The sequence below is a fragment of the Aquarana catesbeiana genome, unplaced genomic scaffold, assembly GCF_042186555.1.
Source record: "Aquarana catesbeiana isolate 2022-GZ unplaced genomic scaffold, ASM4218655v1 unanchor233, whole genome shotgun sequence".
Taxonomy (NCBI): Eukaryota; Metazoa; Chordata; class Amphibia; order Anura; family Ranidae; genus Aquarana; species Aquarana catesbeiana.
The window spans coordinates 2,723,956-2,740,101 of NW_027362661.1; the positions used below are offsets into that span (position 1 = coordinate 2,723,956).

A 16,146-nucleotide genomic window follows, 5' to 3' on the forward strand; every position below is an offset into this window, starting at 1 on the left:
CAGTGCCACGTATTAGTGCCATCTGTCATCAGTGCCACGTATTAGTGCCATCTGTCATCAGTGCCACGTATTAGTGTCACGTGTCATCAGTGCCACATGTTAGTGCCATCTGTCATCAGTGCCACGTATCAGTGTCATCAGTGCCACCTGTCAGTGTCACATGCCATCTGTGCCATGTATCAGTGCTGTCATCAGTGTCACGTATTGGTGCCATCTGTCATCAGTGTCATCAGTGCCACGCATTAGTACCATCTGTCATCAGTGCCACATATTAGTGTCACATATTAGTGCCATCTGTCAGTGCCACGTGTCATCAGTGCCACATATTAGTGCCATCTCTCATCAGTGTCACGTGTCATCAGTGCCACGTATTAGTGCCATCTCTCATCAGTGCCACATCAGTGTCACGTGCCATCTGTGTCACGTATCAGTGCCATCTGTCATCAGTGCCACGTGTCATTGTCCTGGTGCTCCAGGGCCTTCAAATGTGTAATAGGTAGTTAACAAGTTAGATGTGTAATTTATGCTCCTAGAACACGTGATGGTGCTCCCTGCATGTTGGGCCTCTCTATGTGGCCAGGCTGTGAAAAAGTCCCACACATGTGGTATTGTAATACTCAGGGGGAGTAGCAGAATGTATTTTGGGGTGTCATTTGTGGTATACACATGCCATGTGAGAGAAATAGGCTATTACAATGACAATTTTGTGGGGGGGGGGGGGAATCTTCATTTTGCAAAGAATTGTGGGAAAAAAATGACAACATCAAAAACCCCACCATGAATCTTACTAAATACCTTGGAATGTCTACTTTCAAAAAAGGGGTCATTTGGGGGGTATTTGTACTTTCCTGGCTTGTTCGGGTCGCAAGAAATTAGACCGTCAGTACATCAGATGTGATCAATTTTTTATGATTTGCACCACAACTTGTAGAATCTATAACATTCACCAAAGACCAAATAATATCCACTAATTCAGGTTATTTTTACCAAAGATATGTAGCAGTATAAATTGTGGCCAAAATGTATGAAGAAAAATTAATATTTTGCAAAAATTTATCACAGAAACTAAGAAAAATGCGTTTTTTTTCAAAATTTTCAGTCTTTTTTTCATTTATAGCGCAAAAAATAAAAAACCCAGAGGTGATCAAATACCACCAAAAGAAAGCTCTATTTGTATGAAAAAAAGACAAAAATTCATTTGGGTACAGTATTACATGACTGAGTAATTGTCATTCAAAGTGTGAGAGCACTGAAAGCTGAAAATGGGTCTGGTCACGAGGGGGGTTTAAGTGCCCAGTTGTCAAGTGGTTAAAGACTCAGGTCTCCCACAGACCCTACAATGTTATACTCCCGTGAGTGTGTCTATTAAGGCGTGGTCCTTCCTTCCATTCTCTTTTAATTTAAAAGGCTAAGACTTTATCAGAACCAGGGTAAGGAAGAATTTGTCAATAGACAAAGGTCTACCTACCATGGATGATTATCTTATCTCAAATGAGCCCCCATCTGAAAGGAAATATTAGTTATTCTGGACGAACCATCCTTCTTATAAGTCTCCCAACAGCGCTCTTACAGATGATCTGGAGACATCATATTAACGAGACACGAGAGGCAGGTTATGCATTCGCATGATGTCTGCTTTTACTGAGAAGAATACAGTATATATGGACTACAGGACAAAAGATAAGGGAGGGGCTGTTTAAGCTCCATGAGCTAGGGACAAAACAAGTTTGTTATCTACAATCAATTAGATGAGCACCTGGTCATTACGGCCCCTTTCACACGAGGCGGACTCCGTTTCTACGGAGCCCGCCTCGGTCCGCCGGCTCAGCGGGAGATCTGTCCGTTGATCTCCGCTGAGCCGGCGGATGACAGGTCCCTCTCTGCTCACTGAGCGGGGAGGGGCTTGTCAGGCGCCGCTGCCGCCTATGGAGGGATCGGACGAAAACGGACAGCGCGTCCGTTTTCGTCAGATCTCACCCGATCTGATAGTGACGGACCTGGACGTAGAGCCATCCATCTGCTTTTAGCGGAGCGGACGGGGTCGGATGTCAGCGGACATGTCTCCGCTGACATCCGACGCTCCATAGGCTAACATGGATCGCCCGTTCAGGTCCACCGTCAAAACTGACAGGCGGACCTGAACGGTCCGATCGTGTGAAAGGGGCCTAAGTCTTGCCAAAGGTAAACAGGACATCTTGACCATCTTGTTATTATACAAACATTCCTAACACAGATATACAAGAAAATTTACAGAGTTTATACCAGGCAGATCATTTTTAAGATGGCTGTGCTCTGAACAAAATGGAGTCCTGATAATGAATTTATTATAATCATTTCACTGATGATTGTATTCACTGCCCCTTTGTGTATTCCTAGGCCTTTGGGTCATCTAACTTCACCTCTTTTCTAATAAAATATTAGTGGAAATACAAAAAAAATGACCAATATTTCTCACAGCTGGAGGAATGCATGCAACATTCATAGGAAATCACTATATGAAATTAAGACAACCAACATGCCTCACAGATAGGCAAATACTTTTTTAAACAGACCTTTAAGTGTTTGTGAAAGGTTACACCACAGAATGTACTCAGCCAATGAAAGGTAATGACTCCATTTTTATTTTTCTACTGCTATCAATGGCCAACACAGTACAACACTTCATCCATGTCTTTGGTGATCTCTGATCTCCTTATGAACTGTTTCTTACATGATGAAGATCAGCCATGGAGTATATCTGAGGTGTATATCAGGGTGTGCTTCTTCCCCACATGAGAGCTGTGATGTCCAGCAACATTCATATAGAAGACATTTCCCACACTCAAGGCACTAATACACCTCGAGGGTTGTGTGGGATTCCTGATGTACAGGAAGACAGGACTTCAGTGAGGAACAATTCCCTCACTCAGGACAGGAATATGGCTTCTCCCCTGTGTGAGAGCTCTGATGTCTGGAAAGACTGGACTTGCGGGAAAAACATTTCCCGCATTTAGGACAGGAATACGACTTCTCTCCTGTGTGAGATCTCTGATGTGTATGAAGATTGGACTTCACTGAAAAACATTTCCCGCACTCAGCACAGAAATACGGCTTTTCCCCAGTGTGAGATCTCTGATGTCTGCAAAGACTGGATTTACGGGAAAAACATTTCCTGCACTCAGGACAGGAATATGACTTCTCCCCTGTGTGAGATCTCTGATGTGTGTAAAGACTGGACTTCACTGAAAAACATTTCCCGCACTCAGGACAGAAATACGGCTTTTCCCCCGTGTGAGATCTCTGATGTGTGACAAGGGCTGATTTTTGTATAAAGCATTTCCCGCACTCAGGACAGGAATACGGCTTCTCCCCCGTATGAGATCTCTGATGTTTGGAAAGACTGGACTTCTGTGAAAAACATTTTCCGCACTTAGGACAGGAATATGGCTTCTCCCCCGTGTGCGATCTCTGATGTGTGGAAAGATTGGGCTTCTGTGAAAAACATTTCCCGCACTCAGGACAGGAATACAGCTTCTCACCCGTGTGAGTTCTCTGATGTGTGTAAAGATGGGACTTCACTGAAAAACATTTCCCGCACTCAGGACAGAAATACGGCTTTTCCCCAGTGTGAGATCTCTGATGTATGACAAGGGCTGATTTTCGTATAAAGCATTTCCCGCACTCAGTACAGGAAAGTCTCTTATCTGTTGGAAGGACGGCACCGTCCCTCACAATCTGAGGTTCCTCAGGATAAGAGGAATACGATGATCCATCTACACTGTGTGGTGCCGGATGGACATTTGAGGTAGTCGGGTTTTCTCCTGGACTATACTGTGTGATGTCCTCATCTTCTACTTTACAGTCTGGAGACAAAGTGAGACAATCCTCTGAGGTTTTCCTAATCTCCCGTCCATGTACTAAAATAGAAATAAAAAGATTATTACTAGACATGAGCAGATTGGTTCCCCTAAACCAGGACTCCGCCCACATCAGGCAGCTTTGTCTCTGAGGATCTTACAATTCCACCCTCAATGTAACTAGCAAATGGGTCCTCTGATCCAGTTATAACAAAACATATGAACAATATAAAACAATAACAGACAAAAAAAAAAAGAAAAAATCATAAATAAACCTGTATTAAAGTAGAGAACAAATCTAACCATCCGACCTCAGAATAATAACAAATAAACCAGCGGTATCACCTATTAAATTCATACAATTAGGATTATAAAACTACCCAATATGCCTAGTAATAAATATTACTACAATTATTGCTGTTAATATTACTACAATTATTAACCTGGATTACATTCCTTCCATATCACTACTTAAATTCTTCCTTTATTATACCTTCCCTTCTCTACTTTAGAATAAAAGAAACCTCCCCCCCGACCCCATCCCCTGGAGAAAACAACAAAAAAAAAAAAAAAAAAGAGAAAAATAAATAAATAAATATAATTTCTCGGCCTTGAACACCCCCCCCCCCCAGGCCACCCCGCCCAGTCAGACCCACCCATATAAATCTCAATACTTGGTGACTAATCAGCACAGCAATCAACATACTGAGGTGTACAAGTAAAGGTCATCCATGGCCGCCAGGTTTCCCTACATTCCTCCTCTCTACCATGGAATGATGTTGTCATGTTTTCCATTGTCCTAATTTCATCTATTCTGGTAAACCAATGTTTCACAGGTGGTATGATAGTAGATTTCCATTAAGGATATATTCATTCTTTGTCCTTCTGTGGCCATAATGGACGGGAACTTTTGTTTGAGAGACCTATTTGATGTCTTAAGTCTCTGATGCTATTCATCGGTAATACTCCTTTAACAATCTAATTCGTATTTAATCTCTGGCAGCCTGGTAAGATTACTAATTTTGATGGATTGATTTTTTGATTATTGTTTGATTTTTTTCTGATTTTTTCAGCTGTTCATAGTATTATATGACATGTTATCCATATATACACTTATATATTCTAGATTGTAGATTTTATGATGTAATACGATATCTTATCCGTGTTTCTCTTATCATTTCTAGTATACCATAATCTATACCAGGGATAGGCAATTAGTGGACCTCCAGCTGTTGCAAAACTACAAGTCCCATCATGCCTCTGCCTCTGGGTGTCATGCTTGTGGCTGTTAGAGTCTTGCTATGCCTCATGGGACTTATAGTTCTGCAACAACTGAAGGTCCGCTAATTGCATATCCCTGGTCTATACCAAAACTCCTGAGGAAGCTCCAAATGAGTGAAACATGTTGAGTGGTATCTATTAAGTGGTATTTCTTCCACTGTCTGCCTAATATTGGATGTGGATACTGAGATACATTTTTTTAATCATGTTGTGTAATTTGTACCAATTGCAATAAAAATCTTTTTTATGGATAAGTTGTACATGTCTATCTATGCTACCTACCCTAGAATATAAGCACCTTCAAAGTCCCGGGGTTCTTTAACCCCATTTTCCCTTCTTCTGTCCAGAGAAAGGGTTCTAAGGTTAACACAAAGATTAATGGAGAAAGAGGGCAGCCCTGTCTCGTCCCATTGGACAAAGAGAAATACTTTGACCGGGCCCCGTTCACCAGCACAGTGGCTGTGGGGCCAGTGTATAATGCCTGAATCCAGGACTGCATTCGTGACCCCAAGCCAATATGTCTAAGGGTAAAACTTAAGAACTGCCAGTCCACCCGATCGAAGGCCTTTTTTGGCATCTGTTGAGCAAAAATGGTCGGGCCTCTGATCGGGTGGAGTGGATCAGATCTATTGCCCTTACAGTATTGTCCCTGGCCTCTCTTTGAGGAATAAAGACTGCCTGGCCTGCGTGAACAAGATGGGGAATATATATGGCAATAGCCTATTCGCTAGGATTTTAGAAAATAGTTTTAAATCGGCATTTAAGAGTGCGATGGGGCGATAATTCCCACATTGAGTGTGGTCTTTGTCCTGCTTAGGAATGACCATAATATGAGCCCTCAAAGTGTCCTCTGTTAGCTTACTGTTGGTGGAAATAGAGTTATAAGTTTGTAAAAAATATGGAGAGAGAACATCCTGAAAAGTTTTATAGTAAGCAAGATTTAGCCCATCTGGGCCAGGGGCCTTCCCTAATTTAGAAGATTCTATTGCCATGGCCAGTTCTTTATCTGTTGTAGGGGCTTCCACCCCCTCAATTACCTCTGATGAGAGGGAGGGCATACCTGAAGATGTCAAAAAAGTAGATATCAAATCTGCCCGAGATAGACCTTGCTGGGTTTGGGCGTTAGGGAGATTATAAAGCTTCCAATAGAATTTTTTGAATTCCTGGGCTATAGACTCTGGGTCTGACAACTTGGTGCCAGATTCAGATATAATTTGAGTAATATGCGGTTTTGTTTCTGTCCCTTTCAATGCCCTAAGCTAGGAGAACCCCTGGTTTATTTCCATATTCATAGATAGACTGTTTATGTCGGCATAATTTTTCCTTTACTTCTGTATTTACGATTTGATTGTACTGCTGACATAAGGTAAGTAATTCTTTCTGTGTCTGTAGAGCAAGTGTTTTTTTTATGTATAGCCTCAAGTTTGCGGATCTTCAAAAAGAGCAACGCAATTTCCGACCACCTCGATTTCTTTATCCTCGCTCCATGTTTAAGAAATATATCTCTTATAAAACATTTGTGCGCCTCCCACAGTACTGTCGGGGACGTGTTAGGTTGATCGTTCTGGCTGAAATATTCTTCTAAACCCTGAAGGGCCCCACTCATAGTGATAGGGTCCTTTAACAATGTGTCGTTGAGCCTCCAAGACCAGGTCCTTGTAGCTACTATGTTTAAATCTATGTCCATTTGAACCGATCCATGATCGGCAAGCATAATTGGTTCAATCATGGCGACTCGAACTCTGTCCAAATCTTTCTGAGTGATAAAAAAATAATCGATTCTTGAATATGTTGAATAAACTGGGGAAAAAAAAAAGTATAATCTTTAACATTGGGATGTTGTAGGCGCCATACATCTACCAGTTTAAGAAGGTTTAATTCTGCATTAATTTGCTTTTTTTTTTTTTTGCCTTCAGTTGCTTTAAATAAGAGAATGATAGGTGAGATATTGAATAAAGAATTATATATAAAAAAATGGGTCCTCTGATCTCCTACCAGTTCATTTCTTTATTCATGGACCTTAGTCAGAGAGTGAGGAAACAACAAGAACTGTCTTTTATAGGAGTGACAGTGATGAGGGGATTATAGGACGAGTGTCCCCACCCCCTCTATCACTCATTGCCATCTTCCCAACACAAGAAGTCCTGCACTTCCTTATTTAGTCCATGATTTAGTCATGAATAACAGCGGGGCTGAGCCCCACCAGAGGTCAGAGAGCGAGGATGGGGGGAGAACAACCAAGATGAAGACTGGACTGATCCTGAAGACCACCATCATTGGGTTATTGACTCCTCCCTCATTATCACTTTCTGTTTAAGGTTCCAAAATTTGAGGATGTTATCACATTATTATCAACATGTAAAAGTCTGTGCTCCAATCAAATCATCAGATATAAAATGTCCAGCTGGGAGAAAATGGGTGTAACACACAATACATATTATGTGTATATATAGCAGTGGGTAGAGGGGAAAGAGCAGAATTCAGGACTATGTAATATACAACATATTGTATAAGATACCACAGATAGTACTATATAGTATCAGAATGATGTAATGTACAACATAGAGTATATATAGTGCAGGGGTCAGGAGTATGTAATGTAGAATATAGAATATATAGTGTAAGGATCATGACTCATAATATTGGTATTCAGTGGTAGATTAATGTTTTACATGAGACAGGTTTCAGAGGTCCCACACCGCTGCCTCCTATCTGAGACTGCACTCAGTGACTTGGGTCTGTGACTATACAGACATATCCCTCCACCCGGCACAGCCAGTAGATTCCCCATAATCTCCATAAATCCAGTCTAGATACATAAATTGTGTCTGCAGCACAGAGAAGGAAGATTATCCAAGAGAAATACAGGAATACAGGACTGGGAACACAGCTCAGGAAAGTGACCAGGGGATTACAGGTTGATATCACCCAGTCCTTTCCCTACTCTGGACCAATCAGTGAGCAGTATGGGTGGAGGAATGTATTTAGAGTTAATGACCCACCTGTGCTGATCTCTGTAGGAGTGTCCTCCTCTATAAATGTCCCCGTTATTCCATCCTCCTCCATAGACTGCTGATCATCCCTCACATACCTCTCTTCTTCTTCTGATTTAACCTCAAATTCTATATCGATTGGATCTCCACTCTAAATCAAGAAAAAGAGAGAGAATATCATCTGTAAAATATAAGCTTTATTATTGTGACATCACATAAAAAATCCACACATTGTCTCTATAAATCTGTGTTTTATAAGCTCCGTCCCACCAACCTTGTAACAGTGAGGGATGGTGTGATCTTCCTGTGTGGAATCCCGGGAATACAGAGGATGGGGACATCTCTCTGGTGGGTTCCTGGTATTTGGTGGCTCCATCATATCCTTGTGTCCTTCTGATAACTCCTCCATCACTCCATACTCCTCATCCTCCTCTTTATACTCTTTGACATCAATATTATAATCCCCGAGGTTTGCACACTGAATATATAATAAAAAATTCATTGTAACAAACATGTTGAGTATAAATCATATCTACCAATAATTGTCAATCATCTACCTGATGATGGTGAGGGATGGTGTGACCTTCCTGTGTGGAATCCCGGGAATACAGAGGATGGGGACATCTCTCTGGTGGGTTTCTGTAGCTGGATGACTCCACCATGGTATCCTGGTACAGATCTTTATGCACTTTTGGAAAATATGACTCCTCCATCACCCCATCCTCATCATCCTCCTCTTTTATCTCTTCTTTAACCTCAGCTTTAGAATCTCTCAGGTTTCCACTCTGAATATATAATAAAAATGACATCAATGGTAACAATGCAGATAATGTACAGATCCTAATGATACTATCAGTGATTGTTCCTCATCTACCTGATGATGGTGAGGGATGGTGTGATCTTCCTGTGTGGAATCCCGGGAATACAGAGGACGGGGACATCTCTCTGGTGGGTTCCTATTACTGGATCCATCTGTAGGAAACACACACACTGACTGAATACATTGTTTCTATGTGTTTATCAGATGATGGGGGATCTAGGTGGACCCTCCGTACTGCTCTCTCCTTTACAATAAAGTCTCCTCTTACCCGGTGATGTGAGGGGCGGCTGATTGTCCATCATGATGTCCTTCCCAGCACCGCTCACGCCTCCTGTCAGCAGCTCGATGATCTCTCTGGTGATTTCTAGAATCTTCTTATTTATCTATTCTTTTAGAAAGGGAGGGAGGTGGAGGCAATTTGATTATCATAAGATCTCCAGACTACACAGGAGGAAAACTCTAGATTTGAACACATATAGTAAAATCAAATGACATTCCCAGAATCCTCCTCTCCTCACCAATCAGGACTCTATTTTTATCAAAACCCCCCTGGGATATAATTTACCCAGACAGGGCCCCCACTCTGTAGGTGAAAAGGTTGTTGCAAGGAATTCTGGGACCAACAATCTTGCTTTTGAGAGGGACATTGGGAGGAGGAGGTGTGAGGTCAGTGTGATGTCATAGGATTCTCTGACTTGGATTGGAGGGACATAGGTAGAAGGAGCTGTGAGGGGCGCTCTGGGAGGTATCTGTAAACAGAATAATTTCTCCCGGGTGCGTCACACTTCTCCTAAATAAAAGATAAATGTTGTCTTTAGGCTTTGCCAGGACACATCATATTCCTGTGATCTCCGTGTACTCCGGAGACTTTACTGATCACATTTTAGGATGAATATCTGAGACTGGGATCATTATGGAGAGACTATTTCAGGACATTTACTACAAATAATTTTTTTCCCTCTTTCTTCCTATTCGAATCTTATAAAATAAAAATATACATATTCCAATCCTCCCTAAATACCCCCCCATCACTAATAAAAGTCATATAACCCGTTAGTATAGACTGATGAGGTGAGAAGGTGATTGGTGGGAAAGGTGACACATCTCCAAAATAAGGGGAAATGTTCTGACCCTGAAGGGGTAAATCTAGTTTTCCACACTATATATGTGTGTATCATCATCTGCTGGAGATAAAAGACATCACAGTGACTATGGAGGAAGAGGACGGACATGACGGGGGGTTACTGGGTGTAAATAGAAAATAAGATCTTATTACCTCCTCTGCTGCCACTTCCACTAACGTCTCCTCTCTTCCAGCAATGTCTCCTCTCTACTTCCTCCTGACTGACCCTTCGCCCGGAACTTCTTGTCTGTACCTGACATCACTTCCTGCCTGTTCCTGAACTCACTTCCTGTCTTCCATAGAGACTTCCTGTCTGTATTCCATAGAGACTTCCTGTCTGGGTAGAGGTGAGATCACCACCTTGTGGAGCTCAGAGGAACTGCAGCCCCGTAAAACATCTCATAGTGTGAACACGGCCTTGTGCTGTGTGTGTATGTACTGTATATCCTTATAGATGGGGTCATCTCCACTCCCACCAAGGGGGATAGAGATATATTACTGCCTAGTCCAGCCTTTCTCAGCCAGGGTTCCTCCAAAGGTTTCTAGGGGTTCCTTGAGCAATAAACAATTTCTGTAAATAATAATGGTCTAGAACTAGATGAGGGTGCGTTTCCCTGCTCACCAAAAGGCCACTTAAATAAAACTTAACCTTTATTGTAAATCATAAAAGGTATGTAAATGACCATATCAGGTATACCTATAGGATGAGGTCAATGCCATCATATATGAATCAATGTTTTATCTCTATGTGGTAATATTAACATCTACCAAGTTTAAATAGTGAAACTTCTCTTGATATATACATATAGACAATATGAGGGTTATAATCTCCTCCTAAATTTAATATAAGGCTCCAGGCTGTATAGAGGACATGTAAATTCAAGGTCTACTCACCAACACCACCTGGTATCAAAAGATGGGGGTATATCTGTCTCTCCTCCCATCTATTGGCCACATGAAATGAGGTGAACAGAAAAAGATAAAGTATGCCAGTAAATAATTGTCTTACTGAAGATATGGGCTGTCTGTCTCCTGCCCTATGAAATGATCTCTCAGATATGTAATACGGGTACAACTCATCCATGTGGACACAAATAACCACTGATGGACGAGCCCCATATATCACCATATCCACAGAAATCTTCTCTCTTAATCAAGACTGCATTGACACAAGGCATGGGGTGAGATATGCATTGCATATACACCTCGGGGGGGGGGGGGGGGGTGTCTTTGTGCTGTTTTGGCAATTTTAAGTGTATGAGCATGATCTCAGGTATTAGTATGAAGACATGTCTGATGAAGGAAACTAAGGGGTCTACTTATAGAAAATTCATGGTACGAATGTGACAAACATTCATCCAGCCACTACAAATTCTAGCTATAATATAGCAAAATGATTTCCTATGATTGTCAGCTCCATCTAGTGACCATAATGGGGTATTTTTCCTGACATACCTCCATTAGTAAACATATCACAATACCGCATTATGGTCACTAGATGGAGCCAAGGAAATCACTGTATGAAATCAAATACGGCCAATATTCATCACAGCTGGGTGAATGGCAGTCACAATCGTTCAACTATTTTTTTTTAATAGACCTCTAAATGTTTGTGAAAGGTTCCACCACAAAATGCATAGCTCCCAACTGTCCCTGATTTGGAGGCACTGTCCCTGATTTGGAGCAATGTCCCTCTGTCCCTCATTCCTCCTCATTTGTCCCTCTTTTTGGTCTGATCTATATAGTTGTGTAAAAAATGCACTTTTTATTTTTCAAAAAGTGTTTCCCAGTGCTAAACCTTTCATCCATATTCTAAATTGCTGCATTTGTACATTTTAAAAGCCAATATAAAGAAATAGTAGTGGTAAAAAAAAAAAAGCCCTTGTGGATTTATTTAGAAAAAGATATCACCATCCACTAGGGTGCCCACGTGTCCCCGATTGCCCGGGATTGTCCCTTAATACATACTAGTGTCCCGGGCACCTTCATTCCAGGACAATACAGTGTCCCGGAATTAAAAAAAAAAACATACCGGCAGTCCGCCACCCTGATAAACATTGCCTCGCTCGGCCGAACTAACTGGTTGCCAGGGCCGCTCCGCCTCGCATCTAGCAACCAGTGACGTCGGCTGAGCGAGGCTTACCCAGTGCTGCCCTGCATTGAGCAGCACGCCTCCGAGTCTACTACGCTTTTGCCGATCCTCGATCCACCTCAGCTCCACCCCCTAATTCCAGCTCCCTCAGTCCCTCTCTGCATGCAGAGCAAAGCAGCGGCCGCCCTGACCCCCTCGCCCCTGTCAATGCAGCGCTCTTGCAGGAGCCCAGCAGAAGGAGCAGCCAGTGTACAGGGAGCAAGTGCAACCCACAGCTTACAGAACGGGACAGCAGGAGAGAGGTATGTACAGTCCATTACTGTCCCTCTGTCCATCCCACTGTCCCCCTGTCCATCTCACTGTCTCCCTGTCCATCCCACAGTCCCCCTGTCCATCTCACTGTCCCCCTGTCCATCTCACTGTCTCCCTGTCCATCTCACTGTCTCCCTGTCCATCTCACTGTCTCCCTGTCCATCCCACAGTCCCCCTGTCCATCTCACTGTCCCCCTGTCCATCCCACGGTCCCCCTGTTCCTCCCTCTGTCCATCCCACTGTCCCCCTGGCCATCCCACGGTCCCCCTGTCCATCTCACTGTCCCCCTGTCCATCCCACAGTCCCCCTGTCCATCCCACTGTCCTGTCCATCCCACGGTACCCCTGTCCATTCCACTGTCCCCTTGTCCATCCCATGGTCACCCTGTCCATCTCACTGTCCCCCTGTCCATCTCACTGTCCCCCTGTCCATCTCACTGTCTCCCTGTCCATCTCACTGTCTCCCTGTCCATCTCACTGTCTCCCTGTCCATCCCACAGTCCCCCTGTCCATCTCACTGTCCCCCTGTCCATCCCACGGTCCCCCTGTTCCTCCCTCTGTCCATCCCACTGTCCCCCTGGCCATCCCACGGTCCCCCTGTCCATCCCCCTGTCCATCCCACTATCCCCCTGTCCATCCCACTGTCCCCCTGTCCATCCCACTGTCCATCCCACTGTCCCCCTGTCCATCCCACGGTCCCCCTGTCCATCCCACTGTCCCACTGTCCCCCTGTCCATCCCACTGTCCCCCTGTCCCCCTGTCCATCCCACTGTCCCCCTGTCCATCCCACTGTCCATCCCACTGTCCCCCTGTCCATCCCACTGTCCCCCTGTCCATCCCACTGTCCCCCTGTCCCCCTGTCCATTCCACTGTCCCCCTGTCCCATCCCACTGTCCCCCTGTCCATCCCACTGTCCATCCCACGGTCCCCCTGTCCATCCCACGGTCCCCCTGTCCATCCCACTGTCCCCCTGTCCATCCCCCTATCCATCCCACTGTCCATCCCACTGTCCCCCTGTCCATCCCACTGTCCATCCCACTGTCCCCCTGTCCATCCCCCTGTCCATCCCACGGTCCCCCTGTCCACCCCATGGTCCCCCTGTCCATCCCACGGTCCCCCTGTCCACCCCACTGCCCCCCTGTCCATCCCACTGCCCCCCCTGTCCATCCCACTGCCCCCCCTGTCCATCCCACTGGCACTGTTGGTAAGCCAGATCCACCACGGCAGCTTGTGCCCAGTGCCAGTCCCGGGGCCGACTACTCCCGCTGCCTGCAGCTCATTGCCAGGCCAGCAGCCAGCAGCCCAACTTCTCTCCTCCTGAGCCTCCTCCCGCCCATGAGGGCCGCGACCCGAGCCGCCAGCCAAACTTCCAGGTTTGCACACTACTCACATACTAATACTATTCTATGAGAACATGCATGCTTGCAATGAATCATATATTGCTTTTAACAATGTTCCTTCTAGAATCTAATACTGTATGTTCGTAACAATAAAACTTCCTTTTTTTTTTTCTTTTTTTTTTTTTCACATATGTATTTCTGTGTGGCGGAAAGTCTGGCTATCTATTCCAAATAGGGTGACCACCTTGGTATTAGACCCATTTCACACTGTGCCACCCCAGGTGTCAGCGGTAAAGCGGTGCTTTACCGTCATTTTAGCGGCGCTATTCGGTCGCTAGCAGCGCGGTTTTAACCCCCCACTAGCGCCCGAAAAGGGGTTAAATTTGCCTGCAAAACACCGCCGCAGGGGCATTTTGCCGGCGGTATAGCAGCACTGCCCCGTTGATTTTTTTGGGGGGCATGGATGCGGAGGTGCCGGGGAGGGTGGTGTCCCTGAATGGCAGTTTGGAAATGTGGTCACCCTACCATCCACAGAACCAGGTGTTTTGTCGCCACATCCCAAGAGCACAAAAATAGAACCCCCCGTAAAGGACAGGACTTAATAATTCCTCTATTTTTGTGGATTTACAGTAATTAACTATTTTTTGAAATTCTCTTAACCACTTGCCAACCAGGCCAATTCTTACATTTCTCTCCTACATCCTCCAACCCCCAAACATTATATATGTTTTTTTAGCAGAGACCCTAGAGAATACAATGGCGGCCGTTGCAACTTTTTATCTCGCACAGTATTTGCCCAAGTTAGCCCAATTTTTTTGCCTAATGTGAGTAAATAGATACCTAACATGTCACGCTTTAAAAATGCACACGCTCATGAAATGGCGCCAAACTTCTGTACTTAAAATTCCGACTCACCGATGGTAGTGGTGAGTCGGTAGAAGCACCGGAGGGCAGCGAGAGCAGACGTAAGAATGATCAAGAGGCTGACCAGCCGCTATAATCTTTCTTATGGTGTATGGAATCACCGGATGAAAAAGACAATATCTGAATGATGCCTGTAGCTGCACCCATCATTCAGATATACCCGCACAAAGTCAAGGACGTCATATGACGTCCGGTGGACGGTAATTGGTTAAGGGGGTGTGGCAGGGGCCATGTCCTATGCCTACATAAGTTTGTTAGTAGGTGTCCCTCATTCCCATCTCAAAATGTTGGGAGGTATGCAAAATGTACTCAGACAATGAAAGGTAATTCTATTTCTCTCAATGGACAACACGGTACAACACTTCATCCATGTCTTTGGTGATCTCTGATCTCCTTATGAACTCAGGGATGTACAATTCCTATCGCCTGACACCCGGGACATGCAGTTCTGAGGGGCGGACAGGTAGATTTTTTAACATTTAGCCCTGCTGTGGGCAAGTAAGGAGCAGGTTTACTTGTTGGATGGAAGCATTCAGGTTGCTGAGTGAATGTTTCCACACCCCCCCCCGGTAAAGTGCCCCCACCCCAACAGACACCCGCTATGTATCCCGGGCTCCTCTTACCCATCTGTGGACCCGGGACCAGCATAGCGGGTGATGATGGGTAGAGGGGAGGGAGGAGAGAGGACACACATCCGCTCTCCTCCCCTTCTTGTTCCTGACCCGGAAGAGACATGTATGACATCACTTCCGGGTCCCTGGTGACAGTTTACCCAGCAAACAAGGGTGGGAAAAAATATATAATGCAGTGTGATCTGTATTACATTCAGTGGAGCACAGGGGAGATATAACCTAGTCTGGTGTTCTGTATACATATATAACCTAGTCTGATGTTCTGTATACATATATAACCTAGTCTGATGTTCTGTATACATATATAACCTAGTCTGATGTTCAGTATACATATATAACCTGGTCTGGTATTATGTATACATACATAACCTAGGGATGCACCGAAATTTCGGCCGCCAAAACATATCGGCCGAAAATGGCCTTTTCGGCAATTTGCCGAAAGAGAAAAAAAGGCCGATAATGGAGCCGAAAATTAGGCGGGGCCTGTGCGGGGCTTTGCCCTCCGCCCCTGGTGCCGCCCATTACAGGGCTGTCGTATAGCGCAGAAGAGAGAGGAGAGCCACCACCGCCAGGTTGATTAGAGCGCTGGGAACATCACAGCTTTCATTTCAATAGCTCTGTGTTCCCCGCCGCGCGCCGTCACATACAGTCCCTCCTCTTTGTCCAGGCACTTTGATAGACAGATCACCCATCCAACCCTGGGACAGGTGATCTGTCTATCAAAGTTCCCCGGACAAGGGGCTCTAATCAAACTGGCAGCGGCGGAGGCTCTCCTCTCTCTTCCCTTCCCTCTC

The 16,146-nt window shown here is 44.7% G+C and overlaps 1 protein-coding gene across 1 annotated transcript; it reads right to left on the reverse strand.

The window, feature by feature from the left end:
* Positions 1-2,166: 2,166 nt before the first annotated feature.
* On the reverse strand, positions 2,167-4,046 carry LOC141121885 (uncharacterized). Its single transcript, XM_073611641.1, has one exon. It carries the CDS (start codon positions 3,967-3,969, stop codon positions 2,902-2,904), a length of 1,068 nt encoding a protein of 355 aa, XP_073467742.1. The 5' UTR covers positions 3,970-4,046; the 3' UTR covers positions 2,167-2,901.
* Between the last annotated feature and the right edge of the window lie 12,100 nt (positions 4,047-16,146).

Coding starts and splice junctions, on each gene's coding strand:
- LOC141121885 (XM_073611641.1), bottom strand. CDS start 3,969: ATGTGGGCGGAGTCCTGGTTTAGGGGAACCAATCTGCTCATGTCTAGT.